Genomic DNA, 24,476 nt, shown 5'->3' with positions numbered 1-24,476 from the left:
TTGTTCATTACTAGGGCCTTCTGTGGGCACTAACATGCATACATTCAAGTTACGGAAGTGTGCCCCAAGTGAAGATGCCCCATACATATGCAGATCATCCTGTAACTGAGCTTGGAATTATGGGTGCAATAAGCCTCTGCTTAACATTTGTTAACATTGTATGCATTTTTGCTTCTGCCATTGTTGTACTCAGGGTAAGGTGCACTTGTTTCTTATTTCCACTTATCTGACTGCAGGCTTAATAAAATCTGATGAATCTTGTAGTTCTTATTACTACACAAATATGATAAAATCTATTAATCAGCTTAAATACAATAGTTTTGCAGTACATCACTTAGGCATAAAATATTCAGAGAATTTAAAAAATTTTTAACAGCTCTCATAATACCTCACATGTCTTTTATTTTAATTATGTGCCATTTATAAATTGGACACCCAGTGTTGAAAACATATTTTGATTTCATCAGTTCAATAAATGTATTGAGAATTGTAAGCTGAAATCTCTGCAGTAATGTTGTCTACATGTGTATTGAATTACTTAACGGAATCATGTACATCATAGTGCTAATGTTTCTCATGAGATTCTAGTTCATAAAGTGCTAACTAGATAGTGACCACTTGATATTGAAAGTAACAGAGTGTGTAATAGGTTGTCACATCCAACAGGCAGTAGACTGCTTAAAAAATTGCAATATGTGCTTATTGTTAAGTGCCAAGTCACTAGATACGATACCTTTAAAGCAGAAAAGGGGACTCACAAAATAATGAGTGTGAGACAAACTGAGAAGTGGTAAATAACCATCAAAATTAATTATGGAAAGACAGGAAATGCTCTAACGTGCCAAGATATGGTAGTGGGAAAAGGAGAGAAAAAAGAAAATGTTGCAAGTTAAATGTATAAAGAAAATGAATAAACTCAAAAGTAAAACGGAATACAAATCACTTTCAATTGCATAGTGTGCCGCATTTTTTGTTCATCACTTACATCTCTTTCTGTACTATCTTTCAGTGTATGTCATTTTATCCTTCTCCCTATTTCCAAACTTCAAATTTTCATAGTTTGGCTGCTCATCTTTCCCATCTGCTCTGTCCCAGTCATTGTGCTCTCCCATTTCTGAGAGGTGCGTTTCAGCTAAGAAAAAGTCCTCAGTTCCAGTTATTACGTATAAAATTAAAGAGTGTACTTAATTGCCACATCTGTATTACTCAAAACAATTTATCTTGTACAAATTAAAGATGTATTTTCTTTCTTATGTAGTTGAAGGCAGTTGCACCAAGTACCTCTGCAGCCCAAAGGAAGTTCTGGACTCATGATGTGAAGTTAGCACAAGAGTATGACAGGACAAACTATGGTGATGAAGCAAAAGCCCTAGGCAGGAAGTTAGTCCTTAACAAAATGCTTTGTTGAAAGTAGTCATTAGATTTCATATTGCTGAGTATGTTGATTCTCTCTGACATCTTGCAGGTTGGTAAATGATATTGCTAAGGTTTCTGGAGGTCATAGAAGAACTTCCACTGACCTCCGAGCACTTGCAGGTTTAAATCTGTTTCACAGGGGTGCAGATGTAAGTAAAAAAAATATTGTTTCAAAATAATTTATGTGTGAAACTTGGTGGTGGTTGATATATTTTTATTGGTTCCATAAATTACCGTTTGTACACCTATGTACTTCTAATGTAGGACTTGGCATTATGCTTGCAATCAAGACAGTATACCAGGTATTTCAAAAGAGTATTGGGGGTTTTAAGGCTTTATATCATTTACTACATTCAGTTTAAATTATAAATAATACATCAAATGAAATAGCAACTCAGTTTTGTTTGTATACCTGCATGCATACGCTTTTCATACATCTGCCATCACAAAGTACCAGTAGCAAAGATGCGACTAGTGAACAGAAATCTTTTCGTGTTTCACAATGTCATCTTCAGTGATGAACTGACATTTCACCTAAGTGCAAATGTGAGCACACACAGTGTGTATATCTAGTTGCCAGCAAATGGCACAAAATGGTTCAGTTGCAACAAGTCTCCCCTATTTTTTTGTGCCATATCCTGAGGGAAATTTTATGGGCTTTCCTTTTACTCTGATGCAATTCTAAGTGGTGTTTCTTATCGTGATGCACTAGAACTGTGGGTCTTCCCTCTAATGGGTAAAGTTGAACCACAGAAATTAATTTGGCAGCAGGAGGGAACACTGCCTCACTGGATGAGTATATGATTGGTTAAATACCATATCTGAATGTTGCATTGGCCGCAGAGGCCCAGATGATAGAGCTTATTCCAAATGGCTTCGACATTCACCTGATTTGATGCCATGTGATTTTTACCTTTTGAAGTTCACAAAGGATCACTTGCTTCCTCTACCGACTGATCTGCCCAACTTAAGAACAAGATTGAAGCAGTTGTTGCAACAGTTACATTAGTTTGGGAAGAACTTACCTATTGACTTGATGTTTGCTTTGTGAAGAATGGTGCTCACATTGAACATGTGTAAGAAAAATGTTTGAGGAACTCTTTCATTTGATGTGTTCCTTATCTAAGAAATGCTACAAAGACTTAAAACTTTGATATTCATTTTGAAACACCTTGTGTACATATAGTAGCTTACACCATAAATACATATAAGAGCTTGTACAGTTATCATTGCTGCCTCTGGATCATGGGGTCCCGGGTTTGATCCCTGGCCGGGTTGGGGACTTTCACTACCCAGGGACTGGGTGTTTGTGTTGTCCCCATCATTTCATAATAATAATAATAATAATAATAATAATAATAATAATAATAAATCCCGTGGAGGCCCGGGAAAAGAATAGGCCTCCGGTATGTTCTGCCAGTCGTAAAAGGCGACGAAAAGAACAAACCAATAATAGGGCTAACCCCCCTTTTAGTGTGATTAGTTGGTTCAGGACAGAACTAATGAAGCCTCGGACAAGCGCCGTCATGGTCGGGGATGACGCTTGAACCCTATGCCCGCCCACAATGGTAACGACACTGATAACCAACTGGAAAATGATTTAAATCCAAATAGAGGTGTTTTGCAGGATATGCTTCCTGCAACCAACCTAGAAGGAAAACAAAGACAGAGGATGAGATGGTCAGATGAAGTTAATCGACACCTAATGTTCTGTTATTACCAAGCAACAAACCTAGGAACCAACACAACTGGATACAGATCACAAGTATACACAACATTTATTACCAGATACCCAGAATTAAAATTTTTAACAGAACAACGACTAGCTGATCAGATCCGTGTAATAATAAAAAATAACAGGATACCCCAGTCAGAATTAGATAACATCAAACAACAAGTACAACAAATACTGGAACAAAATAATGTGCAATCAGAAGAAGAAGAAAATACAGTAATGGACTCAAACATCCCAGAGCAAACAAACAAAGAACAACACGCACCAATTAAACAATCAGAGGAAAACAAAATCTTAAGGCAGCCACCAGAACAAGCACAAATAGAACACAAAGTGACACAGATATTAGATATAGAAGAAAAATTTCAGCTAACATATATAGAATACAAAGACACAAATACAGACATTAGACCATTCTTGCATAGACCACCAAATAACCCACAAGTCGAAACAACAATAAAAACTATCAACACAATCATACACAACAAAATAAATGAAAACACAACTATGGAAGAGTTACAACTACTGGTATATATAGGAGCACTCACTACACTAAATATACACACTAGGCAGAGATCAGAACCAACCAACACACAGAAGAAACCCACAAAACCAGCATGGCAACACAGGCTACAGATCAAAATAGAAAAACTGAGAAAAGACATCGGACAGCTAACACAATTTATAAGAAATGAAATCTCGGAAAAAAAACGAAAAAGGTTAGGTAAAATCTCACAACAAGAAGCGACAGAGCAATTAGACGAAAAGAAGCAGAAATTACAAGCATTCGCCAAACGACTCAGAAGATACAAAAAAAGTGAAAATAGAAGGAAACAAAACCAAACATTCAACACAAACCAAAAGAAATTTTACCAGACAATAGATAACACACACATTGAAATAAACAATCCACCAAACATAACAGACATGGAACACTTCTGGAGCAACATATGGTCAAACCCGGTACAACATAACAGGCATGCACGGTGGATACAAGCAGAAACAGACACATACAAGATGATACCACAAATGCCTGAAGTGACAATTTTGCAACATGAAGTCACCCAAGCAATTAATTCTAATCGCAATTGGAAAGCCCCTGGAAATGATAAAATAGCAAATTTCTGGTTAAAGAAGTTCACCGCAACACATTCATATCTAACTAAATTATTTAACAGTTACATTGCAGACCCATACACATTCCCTGATACACTTACACATGGAATAACTTATCTGAAACCTAAAGATCAAGCAGACACAGCGAACCCATCTAAATATCGCCCCATAACATGCCTACCAACAATATACAAAATATTAACTTCAGTCATTAAACAGAAACTAGTGACACATACAACACAGAACAAAATTATAAATGAAGAACAAAAAGGCTGTTGCAAAGGAGCACGAGGATGTAAAGAGCAACTGATAATAGATGCAGAGGTGACATATCAAGCTAAAACTAAACAAAGGTCGCTACACTACGCATACATCGATTACCAAAAAGCTTTTGATAGTGTACCCCACTCATGGCTACTACAAATATTGGAAATATATAAAGTAGATCCTAAATTGATACAGTTCCTAAACATAGTAATGAAAAACTGGAAAACTACACTCAATATCCAAACAAATTCAAATAATATCACATCACAGCCAATACAGATTAAGCGTGGAATATACCAAGGAGATTCATTAAGTCATTTCTGGTTCTGCCTTGCTCTGAACCCAGTATCCAACATGCTAAATAATACAAATTATGGTTACAATATTACTGGAACATACCCACACAAAATCACACATTTGCTATACATGGATGATCTAAAACTACTGGCAGCAACAAATCAACAACTCAACCAATTACTAAAGATAACAGAAGTATTTAGCAATGATATAAATATGGCTTTTGGAACAGACAAATGTAAGAAAAATAGCATAGTCAAGGGAAAACACACTAAACAAGAAGATTACATATTGGATAACCACAGCGACTGCATAGAAGCGATGGAAAAAACAGATGCCTATAAATATCTAGGATACAGACAAAAAATAGGAATAGATGATAGAAATATTAAGGAAGAGCTAAAAGAAAAATATAGACAAAGACTAACAAAAATACTGAAAACAGAATTGACAGCAAGAAACAAGACAAAAGCTATAAATACCTATGCTATACCAATATTGACCTACTCATTTGGAGTAGTGAAATGGAGTAACACAGACCTAGAAGCACTCAATACACTTACACGATCACAATGCCACAAATATAGAATACATCACATACATTCAGCAACAGAAAGATTCACATTAAGCAGAAAGGAAGGAGGAAGGGGATTTATCGACATAAAAAACCTACATTATGGACAGGTATACAATTTAAGAAAATTCTTTCTAGAACGAGCAGAAACTAGCAAAATACACAAAGCAATCACCCACATAAATACATCGGCTACACCACTACAATTTCATAACCACCTCTACAACCCTTTAGATCACATAACATCAACAGATACAAAGAAAGTAAATTGGAAAAAGAAAACACTACATGGCAAGCACCCGTATCATCTAACACAGCCACACATCGATCAAGACGCATCCAACACATGGCTAAGAAGAGGCAATATATACAGTGAGACAGAAGGATTCATGATTGCAATACAGGATCAAACAATAAACACCAGATATTACAGCAAGCATATTATTAAAGATTCCAATACCACAACAGATAAATGCAGACTTTGCAAACAACAAATAGAAACAGTAGATCACATCACAAGCGGATGTACAATACTAGCAAATACAGAATACCCCAGAAGACATGACAACGTCGCAAAAATAATACATCAACAGCTTGCCTTACAACATAAACTTTTAAAACAACACGTTCCTACATACAAGTATACACCACAAAATGTACTGGAGAATGATGAATACAAATTATACTGGAACAGAACCATTATAACAGATAAAACAACACCACATAACAAACCTGACATCATACTCACCAATAAAAAGAAGAAATTAACACAACTAATTGAAATATCCATACCCAATACAGCAAATATACAGAAGAAAACAGGAGAAAAAATTGAAAAATACATCCAACTGGCTGAGGAAGTCAAGGACATGTGGCATCAGGATAAAGTTGACATTATACCAATTATACTTTCAACTACAGGAGTCATACCACGCAATATCCACCAGTACATCAATGCAATACAGCTACATCCAAACTTATATATACAACTTCAGAAATCCGTAATTATTGATACATGTTCAATTACCCGAAAGTTCCTAAACGCAATGTAGCATATACCGTACAGTTAAAACGAAGTGACGCTTGATCAAGGTCCGCGTCACTTTCATTCCGAACCAGACCTAAGGTCTGAGAAAGGAAAGATAATAATAATAATAATAAATCATCATTTGTGACAGTGGATTGATTGGACTGTATACAAATTGGACTGCGTAAAAATTGGGATATTGTATGGGCACTGATGACCACACAGTTGAGTGTCCCACAAACCAAACATTATCATCACCACCACATTGTGCAGTATATACACAATTTTACATAACCCACAATGATTTACAATATATTTGATTTACAGCATCAGAGTTTAAAAAAATACAATTTTGTGACACAATATTATCTTTGATTATGTGTGAGTGGTTCTAATTCTAGTTTAATTTCTAAGGCTAGTTTCTCTTAATGTGGGATATAAAATTTATCACTCGTAAAGTAAAATTTTTATGACTGACTGCTCATGTACTCAGCTACACTACAGAATTCTTCTTCTATTTAAAACCTTTTTAGAGTTACAGGGAAATCTTCTCCGTTTTGCAGTTTTATAATTCTCTTGGAAATGCTTGTATTAACTTGACAGTGTATTTGGCTCCTTTTTCAAATATCATTAGTGTATGTAAGATGTATGGCAATTGTTTTCTGTTCCTTGTGCTATAGGTATAAACAGCGTCATTGGTCTCCAGTTATGCGAGATTTAATAATGCAGACACAATGGTCTTGAATATATGCAACAATAGGAATGTCAAAATGTTAACATATCTGAAACAATTTCTACAAGATTATTCTTGCTTCTTTTTGAATATAATTAAAATTGCTTTCTTCTGCAATATGAATATTCTGTTTATTCCTGTGATGGTACGGTTCATGCATACTGTGATTCCGTATTGCATATATAGCTCAAAAAATCCATTATGGTGTATAAAAGGTCTTGATATGCAGTCTTAGCCTGCTGTTCTGTTAGGAAAATCACTGAGCTTAGCTTATCCGAAACATTATTTATCTGCTGTTTCCAATTTAGCTCATTTTCAATTGTTATAACTCAAAGTTTAAATGAAGCTACATCTTCCAGTCTTTTCAATCTAAAAACATTCATGTTTTCTTCTTTTTGATTGTTATTGAAAACCATGTACATAGTTTTTTTTTTCAGATTATTAATTAGCTCATTTTCTGTGAGCCAACTTCCTGTGTTATTGACTGATACGAAAGCATTTTTCTCAATTGCTTCAAAATTGCTGGAAATGCATTAGTACAGTCGTATTATCTGCATACTATATTTTATTTTCATTATCACATTTTTGTACATTATATACAAGTAAATTTAACAGGATAGGTCTTATTACAGATCCTTGAAGTACAGCATACATCATGCTTCTAACTTTTGATATGTATAAGTTTGTAATGCCTACATAATACCTTCTGTTAATCAGATACAATGTTATCTAGCCCGCTGCATGTCCACAGATACCAGTATTCTCTAGTTTCTTTATTAGGACTACATAGCTGTGTCAAATGCCTTGGATAAGTCAAGAAAGTCTCCAGATACAACAATGCTGTAGACCTAGATCTTTACAGTAAATTCCATTAATGATTAATTTGCTGTTTCTGTTGATTTCCTTTTCTGGTATTCATGCTGTACTGGAGTTATTAAGTTATGCCTTTGCATGTAGCAGTTAGTCTGTTGAATGTGATCATATCTAATTTTTTTGAGAAGTTTGGTATTAAAGATACTGGTCTATAATTATTAGAATAATCATTCTTTCCCTTTCATACATAGTTAATTAATTTAAGCTGATCAGGAATACTCCTCAGAATGATCAGTTTATAATATCCAATAGTGGTGTAATTATGTATGCTATTGTCACAAACTTAATAACACTTTATATAAAGTTCTATGCTTACATACTCTGTAGCTAATAACTAGAAAATGTTGCTTTGTGATATACAGATCCGAAGGCAATCACATTTTAGTACAATGTACAACCAATGTACTTGGTCACCTACAGCATTAAGGGAAACTGTTCAGCAAGCATCGCTTCAAGACTTGTATGGCATTTCATATGCTTCACCTTCCAGTCCAAAAGTTACAATTACAGGTAGTATAAAAGTTGTGCTCTTATTTAACAATAGGCTAAAATTTCATTTTGTGAGATTAATTGAAGAATTTAAAAATTTGACACAAAAGTAGCACTCTCTTGCATTTCTGAGAAGTTAGGTACCTGTAGTGGCAATTTTTTTTACATTTCATTCATTCACTCATTTTGCAAATATCACTACACAGAAAAAATTTATTCATATAGGTACTTCAGTAGGTATTCGTAATTAGACAAGAGATGAAATAAAAATTTTCCCCCCTACTCAGTGACAGGATCTTAATGGAAAATTGAAAAGCTTTTAGGGCATCATGAAGTAGTGTATGTCACTGTTTAGGCTTATATTTAGGTAAATTACATAATGTGTCTGAACACTAATGTTAATGGTAGAGTACAAATGTGTGGCAGACCAGTATTCAAATGTAGACCTTTCTTTCATGAGTAATGCATTTACTGACTGATACATCCAGGCTCAGCTCTCTCTCTCTCTCTCTCTCTCTCTCTCTCTCTCTCTCTCTCTCTCTCTCTCTCTCTCCACACTTTGTAACAATTCCACATCAGCAATCAGCAAGTGCACACTAGCACTTGCCAAACTTGACACAAACACACTCACACAACTGGATGTATCAGTGCTCCTGAAAGAAAGTGGATTTTGGATAAAAGTTTCAGCCACAGACTATCGGGGACAGTTTCCCAAATGAATCTTTCCCTGTGTGCCTTTTTGAAACTCCCTAAAAGATTTAAACTATTTGCTCAGCATCTGGTCTCACACCTGGAAAGTTAGAAAATTATGAGAGAAGTTCTGGCAGAAGTGAAGCTTTTAGGGTTTCTGGATGGTTCATTTAATACAAAAATTGCCCACAATATGCAAGTTTCCTGGTTGGTCTTATATTGAAATTGTATGCCAGACTGCAGCTCCCACATTCAGTCTGGAATCAGTAAAGATTTATGCAATAAGGAGCCATTTGGTTCTTACTGGCTAGTGAATATGTTATTCATGTCACTTTATAGAAAATTTATGGCTACTGTCTTGCTGTGGGAATGGAATTTATAACTATCAGCTCTGGCTATTCACCTTCAGTGGTCTTATAATCAGCTGTGTTGGACCACTCTCCTGGTAGTAATGGGTTGGAACGACTTTCATTAAAGAACATACACTATGCTGCAGCACTTAGTTTTCAGTTCCTTCACATTTACTGAAACACATTTTTCAATTTCTGATAAACAGCTTTTTAATGGTCAAGAATCTCAGTGTTTAAACCAAATGGGTAAGTTAATAGTGTCACATTTCATTGGTGGTATAATCCTGGTGGATATAAATCTATTATTCTGGTTCTTGAGAGATGGGAGTATGTAAGGGAGGATCTATGCCAGCTTTCTGACATTTCTACAGGATAATGATGGAGTGATCAATTCTTAGTTAATTCTGTAAAGGACAGGCTATGCACAAATCATTCCTCAGATTGTCTGAAACCTGTGCCTGTCCCACTCCCATCATACACCTTGCTTGTCACTACTGATGCCATCTCACCTTATACCAATGTTTTCCAAGTATATAATCTGTCCGCTGCTGAACATTACCACCTCAACTAACACCCACCTGGTTCTGAACATTTGACATCCTTCCCACTCATTTTACAATTTTGTACTTGTAAAAAATTACTTTACCTTTGAGAGGCAGACATACAAATAGGTCTGGGGTATAGCCACAGGAACAAGCATGGCTCCTTTCTATTGCAACCTTGTCTTGGATTGCATGTGAGGTGATTTCTCGGGATCCATAAGCCCCCTGGTTTGGTTTAGATACATTGATGACGTCTTTGCCTTATGGAATCATGGTGAGGCTGACATGTTAAAATTTTTGGAATCTCTAAATATGTTCTAACCATTAAATTTCACATGGTCCTATTCTTAATCACATGCCACTTTTGTGACATCTACATCATCCTCACTGAGGGTCAACTACACACTTCTGTTCATATTAAACCTACAAACAGGAGTACTTACATTTGACAGTTGCCATCAGCTCCCTGGTAAACATTCCCTCCCATACAGTCTTGGACTTTGAACAAATGTATTTGTTCAGATACTGACTATTTACAGTATGCACCACCTCAGTGTTCACTGGATGTAATTATCCCAGCAGCCTCGTTCAAAAGCAGATTTCCTGGGCCATCACATAAAGTCTTTGTACTGGTGATATCTTCAAAAAACAGCTTAGGACTACACATCTTGTCAGTCAGTACCATCCTGTTCTTGAATGTATTAAGCAGCTACTTCATCAAGACTACAATTTCCTAAAATCATGCCTTGAAATGAGGTCCATTCTTTGACATTTTACTCACCATGCCTAGAATAGCTGGAAACACCAATACCCGACTTTAAAGACTGCTTCAAGTCCTAAAGGGGCGCTTCACAGTCAGTTGGCAATTAAAATTTCACTTTTTTAAACAACCAACTCAATGGTTCAGTAAATTCCTTAACAAATTTCCTATAATAATTGCCAAGTCTGAGAAATTACTGAAGATCCTTTGCTGTCTGTGGTGACACAAAATCACAGACTGCTGATATCAAATGTGGATCAGATCTGACACACTTCCTGCCCAATCAGCTTCACCTTTCATATTTTTTGAAAATACAATCGTGATGATGTAGCGATGACAAATGACAGACACGACAGACTTCAGATGATAAGCTGAATGTTTGGTAGAGGTTAACATGGTTAACACACTGGCTGCAAGGACTTCTGCAAAATGTCTTTTTCCTTGCTTTAGTACAGATTTCTGCAACTTTAATATTGTCAGTCATTTCTGATTTCCTAGTTTGTCCATTCACTTGGTTACCAAACAAAAACTTGTCTGCATATGCTTTTATGTTAGTGAGTACACACATTTTCTGGTTATTACATTGAATGTGAACACATGATATTTATCAGAATAAACTGTTACGCCATTTGTTTGTATCTGATTCTCACCACGACTAGATCACAATATCAAGTTCTCAAGTATAACAACCAGCAGACTTGCAACTGTGGTGACCCCAACATAACAGAAACTAGAGAAAATAAACCTGCAACACAGAAGTGTTGCAGTGCACCTTCAAGAAACAGAAATTAGTGAAATGATGGGCACACCAGCAATATCAAGGATTTTTTTTTTTTTTTTTTTTTTTTTTTTTTTTTTTTTTTTTTTTTTTTTTTTTTTGGCCACACAACCCAACACTATGACTTACTCAGGTGGAGTCAAATTTCCTCTGCACCAGAGGTACCACCGATTCCAGTAAATTCACATTGGTGGTTAGTCAGTTGGGCCACTATTATGAAGCCAAGGTTCAAGACGTCATAACTTCACCCCCAGAAACGGACTCGTACATGAAGCTGAAGGCCAAATTAATTCAAAGTGAGTGTGCTTCACAGGAGGAACAAGTGCAGCAGGTTCTCTTGCAGGGTGTCAATCAGACCCAGTATTTCCTTTATTTAAGAAGCAAGGTTGATGTGTGCATGTTGCCTGTGCATTACCGTGAACATGGTGGAGCAGCCATCTACCAGTGCTGTGAAGGCCATTACTGCATCACAAACAGACATGTAACTTGACGCCGTAGCAGACCTGGTGAGCCGGATTCAGGACGCAACGATACTGACCTTCTGCCCAGGAGCTATGAAAGCATGTAATAGCACCTCGGTTGCAACACAAGTGGAATAAGAACAAGGTCAATGCTCTGACAAGCAGGTGGGTGAACTGCTCTCCAGCCAGAACACTAGAGGATAGGAGCATAAGATCAAGAAGTTGTTCCAAAATGAGCTTCTCAACAGCCAATTACTCAGCCCAGGTAGACCTATATTGGTACAATAAGAATTTTGGAGACAAGGCACACAATTGTACCACCCCATGCAGCTTCCTCAGTTGTAAAAGACACATAGAAATAATCACTCCATACAGTCAGTCATTGTCCCTATGCCATTTCATCACAAACTGCTAGACAATATGCATGTTTTTAGGTGGACACAGGTTCCGACCTAGGTAGTTTGCCACAGACCCATTTACATGAATACCGACCAGCCATCTTGTTTTGTCTATGTGTGGCTTATGATTCAACCATCACAACATATGGCACGCTGCATATTGAGTGGAACATGGGGGCTATGATGTGCCTTGCATGGAATTTCACCACAGCAGATGTAACCAAACTGATAATTAGAGCCATCTTTTAGCACATTATCACCTACTGCTGGACACTTCCAAAGCTCATCTAATATATGCAATTATCAGACTATCTGCTGATGTATTCCACTGTAGCATAACCATATATGACTCCAAACTGATCCACTCACTGGGAGATGGGTACACCACACTCCTAGAACAGTTTCCTGGTATCACAAAAAGTATGTCACAATGCTGTTTGTTGTATCAACACTACCTCACATGTACAAACTTCATGAAGACCCAGATGTCTTGCCTCCCCCCTGCCCCCCAATCAATATACAATTGCCAAGGCAGAATTTAATACTTTGTTGAAGGAAGGCATCACTTGCCCATCTGGCAAACCTTGGTTGTCACCCCTACATGTAGTACCAAAGTAGAACAGTACATGTGACCATGTGGTGATTACTGCATCCTGAAAGCTAGGCCAATAACAGATCACTTCCCTGTTTCTGTGTTGACAGATTATTATTATTTCTTTCCTTTCTCAGACGTTATGTCTGGTTAAAAATGGAAAGTGACGCGGACCTTGATCAAGCGTGACTTCCTTTTAACTGTAATTATTATTATTATTATTATTATTATTATTATTATTATTATTATTATTATGAATTATGTGGTAAAATGTGTTTGGCATACTAGATTGTGGAAAGACACACACACAGATTTCTGGAGCTGAAAGAGACATTTTGAAAACAGTTATTATAATGCTGTTTGGCCTATTTGAAAGCCTGTTTTTTATGTTCAAATTGAGAAATGTTTCCCAGACAGGGCAAAGATTTATAGATTCAGTTTTGCAAGGCTAGTAGTATTGTTTTGCATATCTTGATGATGCTCATTTTTTCAGTCCTAGAAGAACACAAACAGCACCTGACTGAGGTATTTAAGTGCCTGGATAAATATGGAGTAGTGTTGAACACCCCAACGTGTGGTTTTGTCCAGGCAGAGATTACCTTTTTAGGTCAACTCATATTATCAGCTGGGTGATTGCCATTGCTGACAAAACTCAAAGAAATTTTGAATATTCCACAACTGGAAACTGCTGAAGAACTGCGAAGATTCTTGCAAGTTCTTAACTTTTATTGATGTCACCCACCTCTTGTGGTAGAACTCATGCCAGTGCAGTGGACAGAGTCAATGAATAACATGTTCGAAGCAGCTAAGAAAAGTATAGCAGATGCCGCCTTCCTTGTGCATCCAGCTTTAGAAGCACCCCTCATGCTCATAGTAGACACTAGCCAAATGGCAATCAGTGCCGCACTGCAGCAGTATGTAGCTGAGGTCTGGCAGCGTCTCACAGTGTTTCCATGCAAACACTCTCCAGCTTGGCAACAATGGAGTGTACATGATTGCAAGTTGTTGGCAGTATGAGTCCATTAAATGTTATTGTACACTGTTGGAAGTGAGTTATTTCTTCATTTATACAGTATATATACTCCTACCCCCCCCCCCCCCCCCCCCCCATGAACCATGGACCTTGCCGTTGGTGGGGAGGCTTGCGTGCCTCAGCGATACAGATAGCCATACCGTAGGTGCAACCACAACGGAGGGGTATCTGTTGAGAGGCCAGACAAACGTGTGGTTCCTGAAGAGGGGCAGCAGCCTTTTCAGTAGTTGCAAGGGCAACAGTCTGGATGATTGACTGATCTGGCCTTGTAACAATAACCAAAACGGCCTTGCTGTGCTGGTACTGCGAACGGCTGAAAGCAAGGGGAAACTACAGCCGTAATTTTTCCCGAGGACATGCAGCTTTACTGTATGATTACATGATGATGGCGTCCTCTTGGGTAAAATATTCCGGAGGTAAAATAGTCCTCCACTCGGATCTCCGGGCGGGGACTACTCAAGAGGATGTCGTTATCAGGAGAAAGAAAACTGGCGTTCTACGGATCGGAGCGTGGAATGTCAGATCCCTTAATCGGGCAGGTAGGTTAGAAAATTTAAAAAGGGAAATGGATAGGTTGAAGTTAGATATAGTGGGAATTAGTGAAGTTCGGTGGCAGGAGGAACAAGACTTCTGGTCAGGTGACTACAGGGTTATAAACACAAAATCAAATAGGGGTAATGCAGGAGTAGGTTTAATAATGAAAAGGAAAATAGGAATGCGGGTAAGCTACTACAAACAGCATAGTGAACGCATTATTGTGGCCAAGATAGATACGAAGCCCACACCTACTACAGTAGTACAAGTTTATATGCCAACTAGCTCTGCAGATGACGAAGAAATTGAAGAAATGTATGATGAAATAAAAGAAATTATTCAGATTGTGAAGGGAGACGAAAATTTAATAGTCATGGGTGACTGGAATTCGAGTGTAGGAAAAGGGAGAGAAGGAAACATAGTAGGTGAATATGGATTGGGGGACAGAAATGAAAGAGGAAGCCGCCTGGTAGAATTTTGCACAGAGCACAACATAATCATAGCTAACACTTGGTTTAAGAATCATGAAAGAAGGTTGTATACATGGAAGAACCCTGGAGATACTAAAAGGTATCAGATAGATTATATAATGGTAAGACAGAGATTTAGGAACCAGGTTTTAAATTGTAAGACATTTCCAGGGGCAGATGTGGACTCTGACCACAATATATTGGTTATGACCTGTAGATTAAAACTGAAGAAACTGCAAAAAGGTGGGAATTTAAGGAGATGGGACCTGGATAAACTAAAAGAACCAGAGGTTGTACAGAGATTCAGGGAGAGCATAAGGGAGCAATTGACAGGAATGGGGGAAATAAATACAGTAGAAGAAGAATGGGTAGCTTTGAGGGATGAAGTAGTGAAAGCAGCAGAGGATCAAGTAGGTAAAAAGACGAGGGCTAGTAGAAATCCTTGGGTAACAGAAGAAATATTGAATTTAATTGATGAAAGGAGAAAATATAAAAATGCAGTAAGTGAAACAGGCAAAAAGGAATACAAACATCTCAAAAATGAGATCGACAGGAAGCGCAAAATGGCTAAGCAGGGATGGCTAGAAGACAAATGTAAGGATGTAGAGGCCTATCTCACTAGGGTTAAGATAGATACCGCCTACAGGAAAATTAAAGAGACCTTTGGAGATAAGAGAACGACTTGTATGAATATCAAGAGCTCAGATGGAAACCCAGTTCTAAGCAAAGAAGGGAAAGCAGAAAGGTGGAAGGAGTATATAGAGGGTCTATACAAGGGCGATGTACTTGAGGACAATATTATGGAAATGGAAGAGGATGTAGATGAAGATGAAATGGGAGATATGATACTGCGTGAAGAGTTTGACAGAGCACTGAAAGACCTGAGTCGAAACAAGGCCCCCGGAGTAGACAATATTCCATTGGAACTACTGACGGCCGTGGGAGAGCCAGTCCTGACAAAGCTCTACCATCTGGTGAGCAAGATGTATGAGACAGGCGAAATACCCTCAGACTTCAAGAAGAATATAATAATTCCAATCCCAAAGAAAGCAGGTGTTGACAGATGTGAAAATTACCGAACTATCAGCTTAATAAGTCACAGCTTCAAAATACTAACACGAATTCTTTACAGACGAATGGAAAAACTAGTAGAAGCCAACCTCGGGGAAGATCAGTTTGGATTCCGTAGAAACACTGGAACACGTGAGGCAATACTGACCTTACGACTTATCTTAGAAGAAAGATTAAGGAAAGGCAAACCTAAGTTTCTAGCATTTGTAGACTTAGAGAAAGCTTTTGACAATGTTGACTGGAATACTCTCTTTCAAATTCTAAAGGTGGCAGGGGTAAAATACACGGAGCGAAAGGCTATTTACAATTTGTACAGAAACCAGATGGCAGTTATAAGAGTCGAGGGGCATGAAAGGGAAGCAGTGGTTGGGAAGGGAGTAAGACAGGGTTGTAGCCTCTCCCCGATGTTGTTCAATCTGTATATTGAGCAAGCAGTAAAGGAAACAAAAGAAAAATTCGGAGTAGGTATTAAAATTCATGGAGAAGAAATAAAAACTTTGAGGTTCGCTGATGACATTGTAATTCTGTCAGAGACAGCAAAGGACTTGGAAGAGCAGTTGAATGGAATGGACAGTGTCTTGAAAGGAGGATATAAGATGAACATCAACAAAAGCAAAACAAGGATAATGGAATGTAGTCTAATTAAGTCGGGTGATGCTGAGGGAATTAGATTAGGAAATGAGGCACTTAAAGTAGTAAAGGAGTTTTGCTATTTGGGGAGCAAAATAACTGATGATGGTCGAAGTAGAGAGGATATAAAATGTAGGCTGGCAATGGCAAGGAAAGCGTTTCTGAAGAAGAGAAATTTGTTAACATCCAGTATTGATTTAAGTGTCAGGAAGTCATTTCTGAAAGTATTCGTATGGAGTGTAGCCATGTATGGAAGTGAAACATGGACGATAAATAGTTTGGACAAGAAGAGAATAGAAGCTTTCGAAATGTGGTGCTACAGAAGAATGCTAAAGATTAGATGGGTAGATCACATAACTAATGAGGAAGTATTGAATAGGATTGGGGAGAAGAGAAATTTGTGGCACAACTTGACCAGAAGAAGGGATCGGTTGGTAGGACATGTTCTGAGGCATCAAGGGATCACCAATTTAGTATTGGAGGGCAGCGTGGAGGGTAAAAATCGTAGAGGGAGACCAAGAGATGAATACACTAAGCAGATTCAGAAGGATGTAGGTTGCAATAGGTACTGGGAGATGAAAAAGCTTGCACAGGATAGAGTAGCATGGAGAGCTGCATCAAACCAGTCTCAGGACTGAAGACCACAACAACAACAACATATACTCCTAATGGATCCCTTTTGGCAAAATGGCAAACATCTATTCCTAGCAAAATTCATCACTGATGTAAGTCATATTTCAAGAATTGACAATGGAGTGGCATACTGCCTGTCCCAGATGAACACTATCATGAAGACAGTTGGCTGTATGCAGTTAGCCCAAGTGCAAGGTTCTGACTGGGGACTTCATGATTTTTTTGTGGGACATTACTTCTCATCTTCAGTTTAAGCCTGTTGATGTTCTAGCCTCAAGCACCAAGCTGTACTGTGAGGTTTCGGTGGTAAAGCTCATCCATTCATTCCTTCAGCACTATGCAAGCAAGTCTTTGAAAGCTTACATAACTTATGGCACCCCAGCATGAAGGCAAAATTAAACTAATTGCTAGCATTTTGTGTGGCCTGGAATACAAAACAACAGTTGAAAATGGACACACAAGTGTACAATGTTCGCACAGCAAGATATCTCACCATTTTCATGTGCCAGCAGGCAGTTTTCCAGACACAACAGCAAGATTAGCATGTGTACATACTGATTTCATAGGTCCACTGTCTCCTTCAGAATGACAACATTACCTGCTGACAGTAATAGTCCATTTCATATGCTGGCTAGAAGCCATTCCAGTAACTAACATTTCTGTTGCAGTACTAGCCTCTGCATTTGTGTCGCACTGGATAGCTGGTTTCAGTTGTCCGCTCCACATCAATATGGACAGAGAATGGCAGTTTGTACCCAGTTTCTTTGCCCAACTGAGTAAATTTTGTGGTGCAGTGCACCACATAACAAGTAGTTCCCACCCTGCCAGTAACATTGATCACTTAAAGCTGCACTAGCATGCCATGAATCACAATGGACGTCTTACCATTGGTTTTGTTTTTCCTATGCAACAACGTACAAACTATAGGGGGACACCTCACCAACAAAGCTAGTATAGGCTTTCCCTGAGAGTTTGTTGACCCATGCACATTATCAATATATAATGCTAATACACCAGAATTTATCATCCAACTCAGAGAAAGGATGATGCAGATCTGATTGCAACAAGCATCATGCCATGGTATCCTGCAACTGTTTGAACATTGAGAGTTACTCCACAACCCTTTGAGCATCAAGAGTTACAATACTGTAAGCATGTAATGCTGCAAAGAGATGTCAAATTGCCACTGACACTGTCTTATGCTGGTCCCCATCGCATCATTAACAAATGTGAGAAAACATTTGAAATCCTCATAAATGGCAAGGAGGACACTGTCTCCACTGAGAGAGAGAAGCAAGCATTCATCACAAAAGGATGTTCACACATGCACCTTCCATACAACCAGATGAAACATCTGCCTGTCACTAATCAACCCCCATTGCAACCTTTGCCACTCTGACTCAATACCAAATGCATTCTGGATGATGGGTACACTTCTGGCATGATTCATGAATGGTGTTCTGGGCATCTATCAAGTGACAACCACAGTAGATATCAGATGATCAGCTTACTGTTTGGCAGATTTGTCAGGGTTCATGCACTGGCTACCAGAAGCACTGTGAAATGCCTTCTCCTTGCTGCACCATGGAGTTGCATGACTTTAACGCTATCAGTGTTTAATAAATGAAAAGCACCAGTTTGCTTTTGTTATACAGTATTACTTTTATTGTGAACTGGTTTTCAGCTTACTAGGCCATCGGTGTTTCTTGATTTCCTTTTTTATTTGTTTGCTTGGTAACCAATCAAAAACTTGATTGTGTACACTTTTGTGTTAGTGAGCACATTGTCTGGTTATTATGCTGAAAGTGAAGGCACGCTATCTGTCAGAATGAAGCGTTACTCCAAGCCATACATTCATCCATATCTGTGACGAGAACACAATATTGAGTTTACAAGTCTAGCAACCAGCAGAATTGTGACAATGTCATTGGTACAAACCACACGCTGTGTCAATTTGTCCCCTGAGCACTGCATCTGGTAGCCTTTGATACATAGCTAGTGCATTTTTAAGACCAAATGGCTCTGAGGGTATTGATAATGGCTTCGAGGAACAGCAAAGGTGGTCTTCAGATGATCTTCTGGAACCAGTTTTAACTCGTGATAACCATTTTTCAAATCCATTGGCAAGGTGCATTTACATGACTCAAGTTCTCCAGAGTCTTTGTTATATTTGGTGTAGGATTTCATCTGTAATAGTCCTTATGTTCAAGTATTTGTAATCACAACCAAATCTATGTTTATTGTGTCACTTTCTTAGTTCCTTGGGACAGGTAGAGTAATTGCTCTCCGTAGACTTTCACTATGGCTACTGATACCATTAGTCAAATGCTGGTCACTAAAGTCTTCCATGACTGGTGGAAAGGGTCTTGGGCTTCTGTAACCTTTCTGTACACTGGAGCACTACAAACTCTAGGTAATCCATGCTGCATAACTGGTGCTGCTGGCAACGGTCCCTGTGAATTAAAAAAATCTGCAGATCTTTACAACAAGGTTTCCTTAGCAGAGTTGTCTTTCCCCACTAAATGTTTCAGTTTCTCATGCAGTGCAGATATGTCAACAGCTTTTTGTCACCCAGATCCCAAATCTATTGAGGTAGTCCTAATTCAGGACATACAAACTGGCAATTAGTAGCCCCTTTGGCAGATTTGCATCATCCACACCATAATTACCTATATTTGATGGAACCAAGTTATCTCCATCTGCTTACCTAATGGATACCACAATTTGACTCAGAAGCAATGTGATGCATTCAGTTCATCACTGCATTGTAACAGACTCACAATGCATAACATTTCACTTAAGGGTCAGTATCCGAACTAACACACAGTAACTTTCCTGTGCTTTTAGGCACCTTATCATGTGAATCGATGTTTAGTGCTTGCACCTGCAGTTTATTTAGTCTAACTTTCATGGTAGGTGAACCTTGCATCAATGTAACACTAGCAATGAAACAATGCTGCACTGAGTGTGATAGTATTTATCTGCCTTCACATTTTACATTAATTCTTAAGTATTTGCACTGACTTTCAAAATTATGTCCAAAAATTTTTCTACTGATAGGTCCCTTTTTGTGACGGATGATTACGTTGTTCCCTGGAAATGTTGCACTGTTTCATTTGCCGTACTGCTGATAAAAGCCTCTTTCAAACTGCTCAAATGTCTGTGCCTTAGTCTGTCCCTCATGGTACATAAACTGTGATTTGGTTTCACCAACCAAACATAACTTGGCTGTACTTAGTGTGCTTCACCTGACCAATTCCCTGACTTTGCTGTAGCCTTCAGATCCATAACATCCTCTGTTCAATTACCAAAATAAGAAGTCAACGGCTTAGCTGTAACAAAATCTATCAAAGGAATGGGTACATGTGCTACATACAGCTGACACTGCCTGAATGCATAGCATCTTGTGTGCAGCCAAGTTACGATACGGGCAACTCACCAGTGGCAAGTAAACCTCTCTGCAATAACATCTAAATTGAAACAGATCTACAGGCACCTGCAGCTTAACAAATAATACCATCACATTTGTGATACAATGCCCCTACCATGGCTGTAAACAAAAGAAGCATAAAAGACCAATGCAAAAAAAGGGACACTCAACATCTCATACTGCTGACCTTCAAGCTGCTGCTGAAATCTTATTGCTATCCCAACCTGAACTAATGGAACTGGACCACTGCCAACACCTGATGACTTCAGACAATGGATACCAACGTGTCAGACTGGACTACGTCTGATGCCAGATGTAATGCCTAAGCTAGATGCTATGTTGGGTGGTGGTGATGGTATGTCCACCACCACCACCACCACCACCACCACCACCACCACCACCACCACTGGGTGTGGATTAGCAACAGCTGTGTGAGAGATGGCTTGTCTGGCACCCAAAGGCACTAATGAACATCATTAACAAAGTAAACATTTATCATTCAAAGATAACAGTTGCTGTGATTCACAGGCTGGCAGCAGAGCAGTGATGGCACACACCACACACAATGTGATGAAGGGCATGTAGTTGTGCTGGCTGTGGCCTCCTGACAGTAGAAAGGCCAGCAGCATTAAAGTCTGCCTACAGAAACAGAGGTGGGTGATGGCAGTAGCGTATCCCACAGTACCGGATGATGGTCTGCTTGCTGAACCCACTTACTAGGCCATCAAAAGGTCCGCTCGATGGTGGCACCAACAGCTCCCCACAGTCTTTAGCCCAGTCAACATGCAGTGCCTGAAGAGGGCCAGCAGCCTTTTCAGTAGTTGCAGGGGCAACAGTCTGGATGACTGACTGATGTGGCCTTGTAACATTAACCAAAACAGCCTTGCTGTGCTGTTACTGTGAAAGGCTGAAAGCAAGGGGAAACTACAGCCATAATTTTTCCCAAGGGCATGCAGCTTTACTCTATGGTTAGATGATGATGCTGTCCTCTTGGGTAAAATATTCCAGAGGTAAAATAGTCCCCCATTTGGATCTCCGGGCAGGGACTACTGAGGAAGGTGTTGTAATCAAGAGAAACAAAACAGGCATTCTACAGATCGGAACATGGAATGTCAGGGCCCATCATTGGGCAGGCGGGTTAGAAAATTCAAAAAGGGAAGTAGATAGGTTAAAGTAAGACACATTGGGAATTAGTGAAGTTTGGTAGCAGGAGAAACAAGACTTCTGGTCAGGTGTATACAGGATTATAAATACAAAATCAAATAAGGGTAATGCAGTAGTTGGTTTAATAATTAATAAAATAATAGGAGTGCAGGTAAGCTGCTATGAACAGCATTGTGAATGCATTATTTTAGCCAAGATAGACATGAAGCCCACACCTGCCACAACAGTAAAAGTTTATATGCCAAACTAGCTTTGCAGATGAGGAAGAGATTGAAGATATGTATGATGAGATAAAAGAAATTATTCAGATAGTGTAGGGAGATGAAATTTAATAGTCATGGGGGACTGTAATTCTATAGTAGGAAAGGGAAGAGAAGGAAAAGTTGTAGGTGAATATGGAATGGGGCTAAGAAGTGAAAGAGGAAGCTGCCTGGTAGAATTTTGCACAGAGCGTAACTTAATCATAGCTAACTCTTGGTTTAAGAATCATGAAAGAAGGTTGTATACAAGGAGGTACTGGAAGGTTTCAGATAGATTATATAATGGTAAGAAAGAGATTTAGGAACCACGTTTTAAATTGTAAGACATTTCCAGGGGCAGATGTGGATTTCGACCGCACTCTATTGGTTATAAACTGTAAATTAAAACTGAAGAAACTGCAAAAAGGGGGGAAATTAAGGAGATGGGACTTGGATAAATTGAAAGACCCAGAGATTGTAGAGTGTTTCAGAGAGAGCATGGAGAACAGAGGAGAGAAATGCAGTAGAAGAAGAATGGGTAGATTTGAGAGATGAAATAGTGAAGGCATTCCTGATGTTACTGCTGTAGCAACTGCACCACATTTTGTACAGTTCAACATCAGGTTTGACAGAGTCCCTTTGCGAAGACACTGATTCTCTCCCAAGTCTGCACACAGTATTATTGGAAATGAAATCAAAGAGCATGCTAAGGTTCATTACAATATTTATGAACAAGTGTTCATCTCCGCAAGCTGACAGGGAGGAAACTCCTTAAAGACACTGCAGGTAAGCTGATTATCTTTATGTCTAACATTCTTAGCTCCGTTGGCCTGCTAAGTTTATTTGCCTTTATGTATTTATTTCCTCTGAATTTTAATTTAGGTGAGAGTTTCCTTTTCGGCAGCATTTTTACGAAAACATGTGAAACCAGAGAAAATATAAATCAACACTTACTTCACTACAAAATTCGCCAACTACCACCAACAGCACTTGAAACAATAACAAATGTGATCAGAACGATGAGTATTGGTATTAAATACAGGGTACGAAACCTTAACACAATTACACAACAGAAGCAGGAGGTAACGTACAAGGAATAAAGAAAACTGTGCATTATTTCTGTATGGTGCAAAAAAGAAGGCATGCCATTTAAATGCTTGATCACACAGGCATCAGGAAAACCATCATAAGTCATAAAAAAATTGTCATATTTATATGAAACAAAACTGTTTTATGCAGAAAACAGTGAACATTTCAAATACACACAAATCTAAAAATCGATTTTTTTGAGCCATTTTCCCTTCCGTTTCCCCTTTGTTTTATATGAGTTTTGATATTTGGGGAGCAAAATAACTGATGATGGTCAAAGTAGGAAGGATATAAAATGCACGCTGGCTATGGCAAGAAAAGTGTTTCTGAAGAAGAGAAATTTGTTAACATTGAGTATAGGTTTAAGTGTCAGGAAGTCTTTTCTGAAAATATTTGTATGCAGTGTAGCCGTATATGGATGTGCAACATGGACGATAAATAGTTTAAACAAGAAGAGAATAGAAGCTTTCGAAATGTGGTGCTGCAGAAGAATGTTGAAGATTAGATGTGTAGATCATGTAACTGATGAAGAGGTACTGAGTAGAATTGGTGAGAAGAGGAATTTGTGGTAAAACTTGTCTAGAAGAAGGGGTCAGTTAGCAGGATATGTTCTGAGGCATCAATGGATTACCAATTTAGTATTGGAGGGCAGTGTGGAGGGTAAAAATCATAAAGGGAGACCAAGAGATGAATACACTAAGAAGATTCAGAAGGATGTAAGGTGCATTAGTGTGGTGTGCATACTGTAAGACCTTCGGTACACACACTATCAGATTATTTGACTTGTCGCTCTAACAAATTAGGCGAGTGTCAGCAATATGTCTCTTAGTCTTATCGTGGCGTGTTTATCTTATGCCGTTATGTCAGACGATAGAAATGCCACTTGCACACTTAGAATAGCAGATTGACGGTGACCAACTTTAAACAGAACTTGATTAATTTTCACACACATTTATTAAAATAATAACAATCATAAACCTTACTTAACTTGATTCTGGATGCTGTTTACAATTGACAATCTGAAGTTCCTTTGGACTTGGTACGTTAATCTTATTCTCACATATCTCTGATACTTGACAGTGTCT

General features: G+C 38.4%; 1 protein-coding gene across 2 annotated transcripts in view; it reads left to right on the top strand.

Annotated features, from left to right (window-relative positions):
* LOC126475492 (uncharacterized) overlaps window positions 1-24,476 on the top strand; it is a 206,276-nt gene that overhangs the window by 165,141 nt on the left and 16,659 nt on the right. For both annotated transcript variants that reach the window (XM_050103397.1, XM_050103398.1), the window contains 4 exons: window positions 15-194; window positions 1,259-1,380; window positions 1,466-1,565; window positions 8,401-8,548. In XM_050103397.1, the coding sequence (XP_049959354.1) occupies window positions 15-194; window positions 1,259-1,380; window positions 1,466-1,565; window positions 8,401-8,548 (550 nt within the window). The remainder of the gene's footprint in view (window positions 1-14; window positions 195-1,258; window positions 1,381-1,465; window positions 1,566-8,400; window positions 8,549-24,476) is intronic.

Source organism: Schistocerca serialis, chromosome 4 (genome assembly GCF_023864345.2).
Source record: "Schistocerca serialis cubense isolate TAMUIC-IGC-003099 chromosome 4, iqSchSeri2.2, whole genome shotgun sequence".
In the NCBI taxonomy this organism is placed as follows: Eukaryota; Metazoa; Arthropoda; class Insecta; order Orthoptera; family Acrididae; genus Schistocerca; species Schistocerca serialis.
Note: the sequence above shows the minus strand (reverse complement) of the source record. Positions and strands in the feature narration are given on the sequence as shown.